Here is a 15,165-nt window from a genome sequence, read left to right on the forward strand (position 1 = left end):
TGAGTTGCACCTATTGTATGAGTGGAGCCTTCATAGGTAATGCTATTGGATTTTTTGTTTCATCCTCGCACATATTGCAATATATAGAATGAAATTGGCATTCTGATTTGAAAAGAAAGTTGAAAGTAACTATAAAAAAAAATCCATGTGGCATTATATCACTAAGGGAGTCCCTTTTTCCCTTTTTTCTTGTTTGAGCAAGCATTTCATGAGACTCGTTTTCCACAATAATTTCCATATGGAAAGTACCTAGGGGCCGCAGCAAAAAAACAAGTTTTAGAAATTTACAGAGAAAAGAGAATTTGGCAGAAAAATGAATGCCTTTTTTTTTGAAAGGCAAACTGAGGTTAGGCAGACCCTTACCAGTTATGCAACTATACCATTAGTTTGTGAACTTGCAGCGTCCTAACACAAGGTGACGTGCACTAGCTGCTCCTACCAGACAAGGGGAGCTAGGAAATAGTTTCATTTTTCAAGCAGCTTGGCCAGAACATTTTCCTCTCACATTCTCGCATTAATGCGTGGTTCCACTTGAAGCACATGATTAGCATTTGATTTGAAATGCAACTAACCTGTCTTGTTGATGGCATAAAGATTTACGGATACGATATGAGGATGCGTGCAGCGCGGTGACTCCCTTTGGGCAAGGGTAAGCTCACAGAGTTTTACTCTGTCAGGAGAGTGATCGAAAGTATGGCAGGCAGAGCCAACACTGCTAGGTATCTGATCCTTGGTGGGTTCTCCTAGTAAATATAAAATAAGTTTAAATATTTATGAAAAGACACGACGATATAAAAAAATTTAATTAATAAATAATTATTGTTTTATGATGGCAAAAAACAGATGTAAAGCAAAGGGAAAACACAACTAGATAACATTTGTTATAGAGAGAGAGCAGTCTCATGTCTTAACTCAAGTTAAGGTTTTCCTTTTGAGCTCAATGGGAGTAGGGCAGGGTCAGATCAGTGGTGAGAAAGAAATAAGAATTCCAACAGTGGGAATGCATTAAGGGGGTTCTCGGGAGGGAAGCTCAAGCGGAACTGATCACTCTTGGTTTGGTTGGTCACTCTTTCCTTTTCGTCAGTCAGTTAGTCTAGTCTCTTCTATCTTCTTTGTTTTCGGAATTGTTTATATTTTCTACATCTTTTTATTTTTTAGTTTTCTTCTTCTCTTCCTTTGAACTTACTTTCAGTTTCTTAGTCATAATAAGTGAGTCACTAACGAATTGACTTGCGAAAGGAGGGCATTGATTGACTAAACTAAAGAAAGGTTATAGTTGAGATCATTTTCTTAGATTGATTATTTTCAAATCTGAATGAACTGGGGATGGATGAGAGTAAGGATAGAAAGAGGGATGAGAGCTCAAAATGACATATGTTGGGGTAAGGTCAATGCCAATTTGATGCGTCTTAATTAGAAACTAATGACAAGGAATGGCGAACGAAAAGAGAGAGTTCTGGTTCACTAAATGGAAGAGGAACTTTCAAAAACTCTTTTATAGTTTGGGGTAAAAAAAAAGATTCAATGACGGGATCCAAATGGAATGAAATTCGCTTGCTTGCTTTTGATTGAACTTCTCATTCTTGGAGTTTAGGGGTTTCTCGACCACTGCATTTGTTGTTTCGAAAAAATAAAAATATGAATGAGGAGCTAACCACTTTTATTGTGATATCTTTATTTCTTTGGATCCATATCAATTTCACTTGTGGGATATTTGATTATAGGAGTAGATTATGGCCTCATGCCCTTGTATATGCTACTTTTGCAATAAAATTTTGAGCCATGGGTATATGACCCCATACATGTAAGACCCACTCATACTATTTGAGATCCTCATTTTGGTTAATGGGCTACAAAAGCTTTTACTTGAGGTGGTGCTCATGGCTCAGTAAATATTGTTTATTCTGGTGTTTATCAATAGCGGTATACAATCAACATGCACCTAAAGGAAGATCTTTATACTGAAGCTTTTTTTCTGTTACTTATTTCTGCCATATTTTTATTAGTGGTTTGGTTACATTTACAACCCAAATGAAATTTCAATATTAAAGTTTTGTTGTATTTCGAACATGTCTATCCAAGAACAAAAAGAGATTGTGAAACAAAAATGCTTAGCCTTTAAAAACCAACACAACCAATAAGCACATGTGTCAGGGTCATATGAGATATTAGAGCATGCTCTTTATATGGATGCGCAAAATAGGGTGAGTATTTGACTATGTGAGGATTGGATTTTTTTTGTTTGTTTAGTAAGGTATGTTGGACCCCTCGTTATGGGAGATTGTCTACTTTCATCTGTGAGGCAAAATGATCTATTGGATAGATACCTTTGGCAACTAATCCTATTGATAGCATGGCAGTAGCATGTAAATATGCAAATGTTGTAGGTACATAAACTGCTTGAATGGAAGTCATAGATCTTTTTTTTAGTAGAAGTAATCCTTTCTTGCAAACAACCCATTTGTGTACTAAGGGTTGGCTGATAACTCATTGTAAAGTCTGCAAATTTTTTGGATTTTTTTTTAATGGGGCTATCCTAATATTTTTTTGGATAATTAATTGGTAGTTAATTATCGATAATATTCTTGATTTTTATTAAGTTATTTAACATTTGATTAAGGTTTATGAGGTTTCTATAACATCTTTAGAATTTGGATCTCGATGGAGGATCGACAAGGATCACCCCCCCTAAAATCCAATTCAGAATATTCGATTTGAACACATAGGATCCACTGGATCTCAAAATTTAATTGAATTTAGATACAGAGAGATCTAAATTCATAAACCAGTATGATAAGGATTTGGATCCATTTGATTGGAACCGGTATAAGTTAAAAATAACTTCAAATTTGGATCTATGAAGGGATTCAAATTACTCAAACCATAAGATTTGGATTTGGATACATTAGGTAAATCCAATCCAAAAACAAGTATAACCAGAGGGGATAGAAAGTGTTAAATTTATCGAGTTTGGAATTGGATCCATTTAATAAACCCAATTTAAAATAAATACATAAATAAATAATGCATGTATATGATATATATGGATTTGGATCATCACTTAGGATCTTTTTATTAGACTGGATCCATTGGATGGACCCAATTCATATTAACAAACAAAAAATTACACACACACACACACACACACACACAAGATTTTGGATCCAAGATCAAAATGAGACTCGAGGTGGGTCTCATTTAAAAACTTTCCACACAGGTTAAGGTTGGATCCAAGTGAATCCAACCCAAACCCAATATACACTACCTGGGTTGGATCCAACCATTACCCCCCCCCCCCCACAATAAAACCTATTTGGGTTGGATACAAGTGGATCCAACCCCAAAACCATCACTTCCTCGATAAATGTGCCCCTACCTATGACCCTTCACCCTAATATGATTTTTTGCTATAAATGCACCGCATCTCATTTTTAAGCAATGCTCTCTCTCTCTCTCTCTCTCTCTCTCTCTCTCTCTCTCTCTCTCTCTCTCTCTCTCTCTCTCTCTCTCGTCATGAGGGTGTCGCCCCACACTCTCACCGCTTCTTCCATCCTCTTCTTCCTTGGTTGAACCAAGGTGGCGAGACGCCACCACCCAGCACCCATCCCTTCCTGTCAATGCCCTTATGCCACCCACCCTCTTTGCCCACTTCCTCTCTTCCTTGTATGTATTTTCTCGATGAACGGATAGGTTGGATGGCCCTTGCCACCTAGCCCAACCACCTCATCTTCCCCTACACCTTCTTCCTACATTAGCCAGAGGGCATGTGCCACCTGTGATAGCCTTTTCACCTCCTGTAGTGGTCAGAGTACCCGCCTCCGCCCGACTCTGCTCCCATGCTCTTGAGTGAGGGGTCGACCCTCACTTCACTCTCTCGACTCCTTTGCCATGAAGAGAAAGGAAAGAGAACGAAAGAAAAAAAAGGAGTGGTTCGTGAACCGCCGCCACCGAGTTTGGTGGGCCTCGCGATCATAGTTATTTCAAAAATCCTGCCATTGCCGCCTTCATCATGGTGTGATCCACTACCATGATTAATAAGCATGCATAGCTGTGCAAAATCGTATGCATCTCTCTTCAAATGGCATAAAATATGAGGCACGAGCAAGCCTTTTTCTGCGTTTGGATCACCGAAAAACCTCAGATATTTATATGTAAGGAAATACATATGATGTTTGTATTTATACAATTCTAATATATGTATTTATTTTATATAAATACATACATATATGTACTTATATTAAATGATTAAAAAAATATGCATGTTCGTATCTCAATTTATGAACGCATGTTTTATATATTGATTTATGTACACATGCTTTATTTACTTACTTGTAATTTATTTAGGTACACATAATTTGATTTGAGTACTCTTGCTTTATTCACTTATGCATGATTTATTTATGCACACATAATTTGATTTGGGTATGCTTGCCTTATTCACTTACTGGTGATTTATTTATGTGTACATAATTTGATTTATGTATGCTTGCTTTATTTAATTAAGCATGATTTATTTAGGTACACATAATTTGATTTGCATACAATTGTTGCATTTAATTAAGTATGATTTATTTACTTATGCATAATTTGATTTGCATACACACTTTATTTACTTACACGTGATTTATTTATGCATGTATCATTTGATTTGCGTACAATTGCTTTATTTACTTATGCATATTTAATTTATGCACGCATACTTTATTTAAGTATGCATGTTCGTATCTCAACTTAGGACCGTATGTTTTGTATGTTGATTCACGTACACATGTTTTGTATTTTTTTTTACATACACACATTATCATTTTACATACATACTTTGTTCATAAAGTTTATGTAAAACAATTTGTATGTATAATATTTTCTCGTAAGATAATTCACAAGCACACTTTTTGATAAAGTCTACGAAAAATAATTCATATGCATGTTATTTTGCATGCATATTTTTCAATAAAGTTTACGTAAAATAGCTCGCATGCATAATATCTTTATGTGTGCTAGTTCACATGCACACTTTTGAATAAAGTTTAAATAAAACAGTTTGCATGCATGATATTTTTATGTATGATAGTTCATATGCACACTTTTCAATAAAGTTTATGTAAAACAGTTTACATGCATGTTATTTTTATATATGATAGTGAGCATACATGTTTTTCAATAAAGTTTATGTAAAACAATTCACATGCACGATATTTTTACGTATGATAGTTTACATCCATGCTTTTGAATAAAGTTTACGTAAGATGGTTCACATGCAAGATAGTTCAAGTAAGTTTACTTGAAAAATGTGTTTGCATGATCATAAACGTATGTTTAATTGTATATTTTACATCATGAAATGAGATAACTATCTAAGGCTCGCGATGGAGCTCAGGGTTTGTAGAACCCGTCTAATCATGTGAAACATGTTCTTATATGTTTTTCTGTTATGCCACATGAAATGATGCATGAATTGCAGGTATGATGGCTTATATCGTAGACTGTAGTTCAAGAAACCCTTATGATATTATTAGAGCACATCGTTGTGTATGATATGTGAATTGTGTTGTACTGAAAGTTATGAAAAATACATGCATACTTAATCATTTTCACAGACAAGATGGTCGATTAATTTAAAAGCATTTGAGCATATTAAATGCGTTATAGTAATACACAAACATGAAAACCTACCAAAATTGGTAGATGTTGCCTACTACTATGAAGCACATACAAATATGTTAAATTTTCTTAATAAATAAGACCATATAACTCGTTCATATCTTTATACTTACTTTGAAGGGGGTAAGTGATACAAATTCTGATGAACACTATTGTTAGTTACCAAGCTCCTTAAGTAGCAATGACTCAATGTCCCCAGTTATCAGAGTTAGAGAGTTGCATCTACTGCAAGTTTGTCCTAGGTTGGTAGTTTCCCTTGACTTATGTCGAAGTTATAAGGTGCATTTTACTATTATGTACATCATTAAAAAAGTCTCTCTTAGTTATTGCATCGTTCCATTCGGGTATTGTTTTAGCTAGCCATACAGGGTATTAAAATGCATAAAATAATAAATCCCCGTGTAGTCTCAGTCTGACTTGTCAGTTTTTCTCTTATGAGTACTAGCAAAGAGAGTAATTATTGAAACAAAGTTTTTAAATGCATACAACTGCCTGAATGAAACATATGTCTTGTTAATGTGAATTATTTTTTAATGATGACATTTATCTATGGTAAACCATATACAATAACATGTTTGAGATTGGTAAGTTTTATAGCAATTATTGATACATACCTTGATTTTATTGAATTCATGATTGTTTATAACATATTTATTAGTTCTTTACAAATATATGGCATTCTTGTACTTATCAGATTGTGTGAGTCTGACAAATTATTATTCTACCTTTTTTAGGTGTTGAGTAGACTGTGGTTACAAGCGATGTCTAGATGTGTAGACCAGTCAAGGAACCACAATTTTGCTTAGTTTTGTTTTCTTGATGCGCTTGACATTTTGAAATATTACTCGTTAAACAATATTTAATGCAATCATGTTTATAATGAAATGTCTTAAAAATTTTGTTTTTTTTTATTTTTAAATCTATGAGTGTGGGAACATACCCGGATCCAATAAGACTGAGATCCAATATTTATTATCATGGACTTTTCTGTAACCTGCCAAAGGTTTGCTAATTTAGACTTTTTTTTGAACAATTTTTTGTTGTACTTTCATTGTAACTGAAAATAGATCAATTAGGCAAGTTTGAATTATTATTATTTTTTTTAAATCAAGTTAGAAATTTTGGGGCATTACACCCATGACGTTGAATCATGATTGGTGATTCACATGGTGATAATATTAGCAGATGAAAGCTACTCTGGGAGCCAAAAAACTCATTTTGACGATTCTCTCAATTCCAACCTAATGAAACTCGATCTAGTATGATTTGATGATTATTGATAACTTCTTTATGGTCTAACATTCTTGCCAATACATTATCCTTATTCTTCTGCGGTTATAGTCCCTAAGAACATGACCATCAAGACATGGCAAGCAATTGATCCATATCAGCCGTTTCTTGCCGCTAGATGAGGATCGGCCCACAGAAATTAGGTACCGATGATTAATAAATAGTTATTGTTTGATATTTAAACGTTACAAAGTACATTTTCATTAACATAATATTTACAATTATAAAAAATTATAATAAAATAGTTGTACTTGTCACTTGTCAGCAATCATATCAATGTGACCGCTTGTGTCACCAGGGACATGTGACATAGGACGTAAGTTGTCTATGGTGTCTTAAACTGGAGTCATGTTACAAGAGCACTTAGGCCCCAATGTCTAGTGCCACAACATGGGCCCCTAGGGCTGGTAAATAGGGATGCAAATGGGTATGATCCAGGATGAAGGTTTCACAATTTTTTTACTTTCCAGATCTGATTCCGATTGAAAACCTCATGTATTTTAACTGTTCCGAATCAGAATTGTTTGCATCCCTACTGGTAAATGAGCCCACCACTCCAAGCATAAAGTGTTCAAACTTCAAACTCAGCTCTTTTTTATGGCAAGCCAGACCAATGAGATACGTTCAATCTGGCACATTTGCTAACAAAATACTGTTTCAAAGCTGAAAGCTTTAGGATTTGAACTTTAAACCTGTTCAAGCCAAGATCAAACTAACTAGTTTAGATTTAAAAAAATGCATGGCTTCATTGTCAGAACTCTAGACTTGTTTCCGCTTGTCTGGTAGGAGCAGCTAGTGCCGTCACCTTGTGTTGGGACGTTGCAAGTTCAAACCCCAATGGTATCGTTGTATAACTGGTAGGGGTCGGTCTAACCCCAGCTTGCCTTTAAAAAAAAAAATCTAGACCTGTTCCTTGAAAGCTAAATACCTAGACTATTTATTTTACACTACATTATATGATATATACAATATATATTGAATATATTTATTACTACTTAGCGAGCCTGTACAAGCTGAGCCTAACACTTATTCTTCATGCTCGCCGAATCTATTTTACAAGTTTGAGCTAACTCTTTACATGTAGAACACAAGCTGAACCACAACTGGCTCGCTCATTTCTCAGCGCTAAACATGGACGGTGTTAATCTGATTTTAATATTTTTAATAATAAATATATTGCATTATCAAGAATACGTTTTTTATCAACCACAAAGTAAAGAAATTGTTGTCCTGTTCCCGTACTTTTTAAGAAATTTGGGGTGGCTTGTACCCGCAGAGAGTGACAGCCAAAAACTCGCAAAATTTTTTATTTTTTTTTTAAATCTTGCATTTTTGGGCAAAATCTCTAGAATAAAAAATAAATTTAAAATATAAAAAACAGATAATGCTATTTACATATAAACGTATAGGAGCATGACATAAGAAAGAATAAAATATACAATCATGAATAATTAAGATTGGTTTATCACCTTCCTGGTACAAATTTGATATTAAGCAATACATTTCTATGGAAAGTGGGAGCAATGTGGGGAGAAGCTTAAAGGACTATACCCCAGCGAGTCACCAGCATTCCATACTTGGGAATGGCTATCTTAGCCCCCTTACTGTCGATGGGCCATGCTGTCTCCTGTCAACTGCTTCTAACTGTTTCGACCGCGGCGACAAGGTCATCGAACTTTGCGCCTATGACCTCTTTCACAACTTTGCTGCCTTTCAGGATCTTGAAGGTGGGAACTACCCTTATGCCCAACTCTTTGGCCAAAGGCTGCAATCAGAATGAAAATCAAGGTGCAATTAGCCAACTTAAAGTACCTGATGCAGCGATATAAATCGAAACAGACGGTTGGTCGTAATCTGGCAGTAAATAAAATAGACAAGCAGCAAATCCCCAGCCATCAATCGGTCGGAAAGATGTGTTTTGGGCATTTTTTGAATGTTGATCCCACCATTCTTCCCCAGTAAGAAACAGTATGCTCTAAGATGCAGCACTGCAGGATCACAATGGTTCCTTGAACACTCTTCTAAAGCCAATGTTTTGGTAGCAGGTTCCGTTTGTCAACGTACTACTATGCTTTTCATAGTGTGAATAAATCACTAGTAAAGAAAGCCTAAAAATGTCATTCAGACATAAAAAATTCATGTCAAAGAAAATAACTTCAAACAAAGTCATTTAGCGATGTTTGGGAGCTGGTAGATGGAATAAGATTTAGGGATGAGTTTAAATTTTCTCAAACTATAAGTTGGTGGTTGTTTGGGAGAATGAAGTTGAGAAGGTAGTTCACAGATATGAGAAAGGATGCTAGACTGCACTCAATACCAGAAATTGTAACTATCACCTCCTAGAGGTGGTAGATGCCAATTCCAGGAATTGATGACTTCCACTTTTCAATATCCATAAACTCCCTCCAACACACATTTCCCATCTCCCAAATAGAGTCTTAAGGAAAAAAAAAACACTAAAAATCAATGTTACAAAAGGAAAACCAAAACCAAGCCATATAGAAAGTTCAGAAAATAAAACCCTAACTGGTGAAATTAAAAAAAATCCCTTTAATCCTGTTCTTTACTTTGCGAGGTCTCAAACATAGAAAATTTACTCAAAAGATGCAACCAAAAGAAAAAAAAGGAACTCAACAAAGATGAAACCAAAAGAAAAAAAGGAACTCACCACAGAATCGATGCAAGCAGTACATTGAGAATATAGAAAAGACTCGTAAAAAAATCTCCGTCTTCTTCCAAAGCAGTGCATTTATATAGATGCAAGCCAACTTGTGGCAACTCCTTCCGCGCAATAATCCTGCCCAAGTTTGAAACAGGAGTTGACGGGCTCAAGAGTTAAGACCCAAAAAACTTGGGCACATCACTCACCAGTATTACAGCTGGACCCAGCCAAGAGTCATGTAACTTTAGACTGATTCCAGCGTAACATCAGAAATTTTGACTTCAGATGTTATCGATCAAGGTAATCAACAGAAAATACTATTGTAAGAAGAATCAGAAGACTTAAGCGGAGAGGAAAATGAGAAATTCTCAATGACCTTGTTTTCTTGATTGCAGTCAAGCTTTAGGAAGACAACATCAAGATACTTCTCTGATAGTTCTTGGAATTTAGGAGCCATCACCTTGCATGGACCACACCTTTAAAGACACAATTTAGAATGAAGACCAAAAGAAGAGTCATCCAATGTAGACAAACAACCACTTAACAATATTAAGGGTAAAAATAGTGTTGGTCAATATTCAAGTGAAAGTCCATCCAAAAAGAAAATAAATAACAGCAAAACTGTAAATGAACTGCTCCAAAGAGGAAGAATAAAAGTTTTTACAAGCCAGAAACATGACATGGTTACGTAGAACGGCTAGAAGTGCTTCATCTCAATGAACAAAGTGGATGAACAGATGAACTTTTTTTCTTTAGGGCTAAAATCCTATAAATATCTTCCAGATGAAAAGAACATAAAAGATGCAGCACATTAGTGTACCATAGGAGAAAATCTACCGGAACTTTTACTAGACTCAATAATTTTATGTAGTTTGTAGTTCAGATCAGAACACATCAAATTGGAGAAGTGTAACACTGCAGTACATAACTGATTATCAGACTAATTTCTCAATCAAAAGTACAAACCATGTGTATGTACATCTGTGTGTGAGTGTGTGCGCACTTGGTCTGTCAGTACAAATGAAATAAGGGCAGCAAGTGCTCCACTTTCAAAAGCATTTCTTTCCACGCTGAATGTAAAGAAAGAACTGCAAAAGAATACCTGTCGTTCACATCTAAACCACAAATATACAGAGAATCCACTTTGCTTCATGTTTTGCCAAAAACGGATAAGAACCATCTCCTCCGCACAACCCACAGATCACATTTTTAGTCGGTTCAGTAGAATGTTTGATCACATAATGCACTTCTATTTTTCTGTTTGACACTATCCCATCAGAAAGGGTTAATCTTCTTATAATAATTTTGCATGTCATTAATCTTTTGGATTGCATTTTGTCCAGGACCTCAATTTTGCTTGTCAGACTAATTATTTCAACTATGGCGAGTTTTGTCACTTCAAACATATTAATGGTATGCGTAGACTGCTTTGTCAGATTCTTTTTTTTTATGCGAGGTAAATATAGTATTTTCATTAATATCATGGGAGGTTGGATACAGTACAGGGTACAGATGGATTTAACAAGTTAATAACCACATGGTGAAAAATTCAGAGAAAATTATAAGCTTTTTATGAACACTTTGCAACAACACATGGCTAATCCTATCGCACATGAATAGAACTTCACAAGGTCAATAACTTAATATTAGATAGCCAGGGGAAGATAATTTTCTGATACACGCTTGCAGGTAGGCTTCCGTTCAAATTATGCGGGTCCATTGGTTGCCGAAAGTTGGCAGCCATTTACACTCTTTTGCTTTCTACAGAGTGTACAGTGATACCTTGTTATTGCAGCTTCCTTAGTACAATTAAAATGAAAAAAAATATTTTGTTAGCAATACCACAGGAAGCATGCTGACCACATCAGCATGGTTACCCATTTGCATGGCAGGCTGACACTATTAACCTGATTCCTTGGAAAGAAGAAGAGTGCAAAGTAACATGATGTATCTAACCAAGAGAGATTATTTTGTAGTCATAATTTAAAAGAATCAGATATCATTCCTAGAAGGTGACATAAATATAAAAAAAATCAATTTATTCTCCAAGGAACTGAATGTATCACAGCAGATGGTGCCTTCGGATATTCTACAGGAACATCTGTTTGGAGGGCAACTCGATCAATAATATGGTGACCAACAATAGAACCTGAAAGTGAAGCCTGCATTGCTATGCCACCACTTGTACAAAAAAGGGCTTCTTTTTAGCAGAAAAAGCTGAAACTAATTTTAGGAAAAAAACTTATTTTTAGGAAAAACATCACCTAGCATTTTTCTGTCAGCTACAACTAACCACAGTTGATATCACTTCTTCCTCATCCCAAGACAGTAATGTGATTCACTCTCACTATGACTTTCTATAATGTTTTGACACCCAACAAGGGTATTGTCACTAAGACAGAAGGAAATGCCTTTGAACTCAGAAATATCACTCACAACTCACAAGGTCATACTAGAATCTTAAGTCTCTTCTTCTAGAATCTAGAAAATTCCTGAAAGCGTTTGCCTCTGAAGCAAGAGATGACACATCTAATTTCCTCTATCTTTTGAAATAGAGTATTTCTGAAAGTTCATAATTTTCAGATTTATTTCTTAACTCATCTTTTTATGCATGAATTAGGATTCAAAAGAAGGCTGAAATAGATAAGATTCTTGAAAACAAAAAGGTTCTTTGACACAAGGTAGTGGTATGAGATGCTGTTGCCAGATGCCAACCCAAATGGCATTGGGGGTGCATTTTTTACTGTTTTAATCAATTTCACTCATCATTGTCATTCCATACAACTTATTTGCCTCCACACAGAGCTTTAGAAAGAACCCAATCTTCTAAATTAGCCCCCCTTCCTTTAGAAAAAATATTATTGCTTATATGTAACATCTACTGCTTTGGGGTTTGCATAGTATCAGAACAATTTAGCATGCTCCTGACAGGCGTGTGTGCAGCTGTATAGTTAGCACAATGACATACATTTGAGCAACACTGTTTAGGAGGACTGTCTGAACTCTGAAGACTCTGACCATAAATCTAATTGCATAGTTCCACCATTTTGATTCAGCTCCACAAAGAATCAAAATAATGTAGTATCTCTATAGAGTTATAAGAGGACCTATCAGAGAGAGTGGGGAACAAACGATGACAACAAGCAAAGATAATGTAAGGCTTGAATGTGTACATAAATGCATATATCTAGAAGCATTGACTAAAACTTTGCTCACATTCCAAGTCAATTAATCTGTATCGGATTCATTTAATAGCATGAGAAAGCTTAGTTATTACTACAGTATGGGTAGAAAACATGCACTTTACTGCAAAATATATAGTGTTCTGTTCATTCAATTAACCATTGCTACTAAATTTACGAAGAAACAAGTCCTATAATGAACACATAATCAACTTAATATGCTTAACGATGATATGGCATGACTTTACTCAGTAAGCTCGTGACATAAATCATCACGATCAGCTATACCCGTGATTCAACTGAATTCAGCTACAATTTGCATCATCATGTGCTTGTGCATGCACAACACTGCGAGTTAACCAGCTAGGTGCCTGCAATCACGCTGAGAACTCATCTGGGTCAATGGTCCAGAGCTAACCGGTTTGAGGTAATCATAAGCAAAGATAGATGGAAATGAAGAGGACACACCCAGATAAAATGGTCATATATATATATATATATATATATATATATATATATATATATATACCAGAGACAATGAGACAACATGTGAAGTTCCTTTCTCGAGGGTAGCAAGAAGGCAAAGCACAATATTTAAGCAAGTCAGAAGTGTAAGAGAAGGCACCTATTTGCTACACATATAACAAAAACAATTGGCATTAGAACCAGCGTTGCAGATATTTTCTCGATTAGCTAGAATTGGAAATATTATATTCCCAAGATATTCAAAAACGTATTTTTTTATATATTGTAAGTACGGTTTTTTGTTTTAAAAGCTTTTCTAGTTGCTTCTTTATATTTTTCTAAGAAAAACACTACAAAACCTACTATTCTTGCCTTTTTTATTATTCGCTATATTTTTTTCAATTTTTAAAGTTTCCGAGACTTTCGCGAGATTCTCCCGAGAAAAATCACTTTCTAAAAATAACTCCGAGAAATTGCCTTGATCGATATAGGTGACTATGATTAGAACCAGTGATAGCATCCTAACCAAAGATGTCTGGCAGGAAACATAATTATGATAGCAGAGATACACTTTCCTGATAATCAGTAGAATGTGACATTGACAAAGAAAAAAAAAATCTCTACTTCAAGCTACTTGGAGTAAAAAAACAACTACAAGTAGCCAATTAACCCAAAAATCCTACACAACAATCAGGAAACAGACGAAGAACAACAAGGAAGCACAAACGAAGCTCAATCCATCAACAGAAGCCGAAACACCGTAGACACAGAACGAAAACCCGAAAAGAAGAGGAAATTTTCCCATTACCACTGAGTGTACATGTCCAAAACGACGACCTTCCCCTCCGCGGCATTGACGATCGGCCAGAAAGTATCCTTGTTCACCTCCGTCACCTGCCCAACGATCACCTCCGCTCCGGCAATCTCCAGGCTCTCGGCGGAGACCGAAAACGCAGCTCCCCTCCTCCTCCAGCTCCCGCACCTCCTGGAAACCCTAGCGAGGCCGAGCGTCCCATTCCTCCACCCCGGCAGGCGATCGGCGGGAGAAATCTGGTGGTTGAAGGCGAGGGAGTTCGAGCGGAGGCCGGAGAAAACGATCTGAGAGGAGATCAACGACGAAAGAGACGAGATCGAGATCTGCAGAGCCATTCCTCTTCCCTCTTCTCTACTTCCCCCTCTAAAATCAAAGAGATTCACTGGGCTAGCATTTAAATAGATCAGGGACGGAAACGAGAGGCAGAGTGTGCACAGTGGATACTGGGAAATGACCCCGTAACCATGAGACGTATCCAAGAAAAAAGTCGTCGATCAGCTTAGCGCCACGTTAAAGCTTTGTGTGTATGGTCCTCCTACATTGACCCTACCCTTCGTTTGACTCTGTAGATTTTCCGTGATTTTGTATACGTTAGTAGTGGGACTTGATCTATGGGTTTTCCTGAGTCGTCGAGTTATTTCTTGTGAATATTCGCCAAAAAGGAGCCCACAGAAATATGGGATTCTACTGCAAGTAAAAAAATACAATGTTGTCAGTATCGGTGCGAATCGGCTTCATATAGTATCGGCAGAAAATCGATATGATACTAACATGAATAGGCTATTTTTTTAAAATAAATTTTAATATTCTTTTAATATTACATGTGTCACGTTATGATTGATACAGAATGTTTTTAATTATTTTTAACTGATACAAAATGATTCACTTAGAATCCATATCGGTCGATTCACTTAGTATCCATATCGGGTCGATTCACCTGAATCGTTTGCCAAACGATTCGATAGCCGATACGATTTTGACAAAATCACCAAATGCTTGCTTCCAAAAAACAGGATGAAATTGAGGCCAACGGTTTTCTTATGGGAAAATTTGATTTAGAGTCCAACCTTTTGTCTTTAATTCTCCATTTT

The 15,165-nt window shown here is 36.0% G+C and overlaps 1 protein-coding gene across 1 annotated transcript; it reads right to left on the reverse strand.

Moving 5' to 3' along the window:
* Positions 1 to 8,373: 8,373 nt before the first annotated feature.
* On the reverse strand, positions 8,374 to 14,440 carry LOC149833241 (thioredoxin F-type, chloroplastic-like). Its single transcript, XM_090015012.1, has 3 exons — positions 14,069 to 14,440; positions 9,990 to 10,089; positions 8,374 to 8,716 (listed from the first exon to the last, which is right to left on the reverse strand). The coding sequence occupies exons 1-3, from the start codon at positions 14,407 to 14,409 to the stop codon at positions 8,582 to 8,584; spliced, it is 576 nt and encodes a 191-aa protein (XP_089871138.1). The 5' UTR covers positions 14,410 to 14,440; the 3' UTR covers positions 8,374 to 8,581.
* Positions 14,441 to 15,165: the final 725 nt, after the last annotated feature.

This window comes from Nuphar pumila, chromosome 7, assembly GCF_984573655.1.
Source record: "Nuphar pumila chromosome 7, dmNupPumi1.hap1.1, whole genome shotgun sequence".
Taxonomy (NCBI): domain Eukaryota; kingdom Viridiplantae; phylum Streptophyta; class Magnoliopsida; order Nymphaeales; family Nymphaeaceae; genus Nuphar; species Nuphar pumila.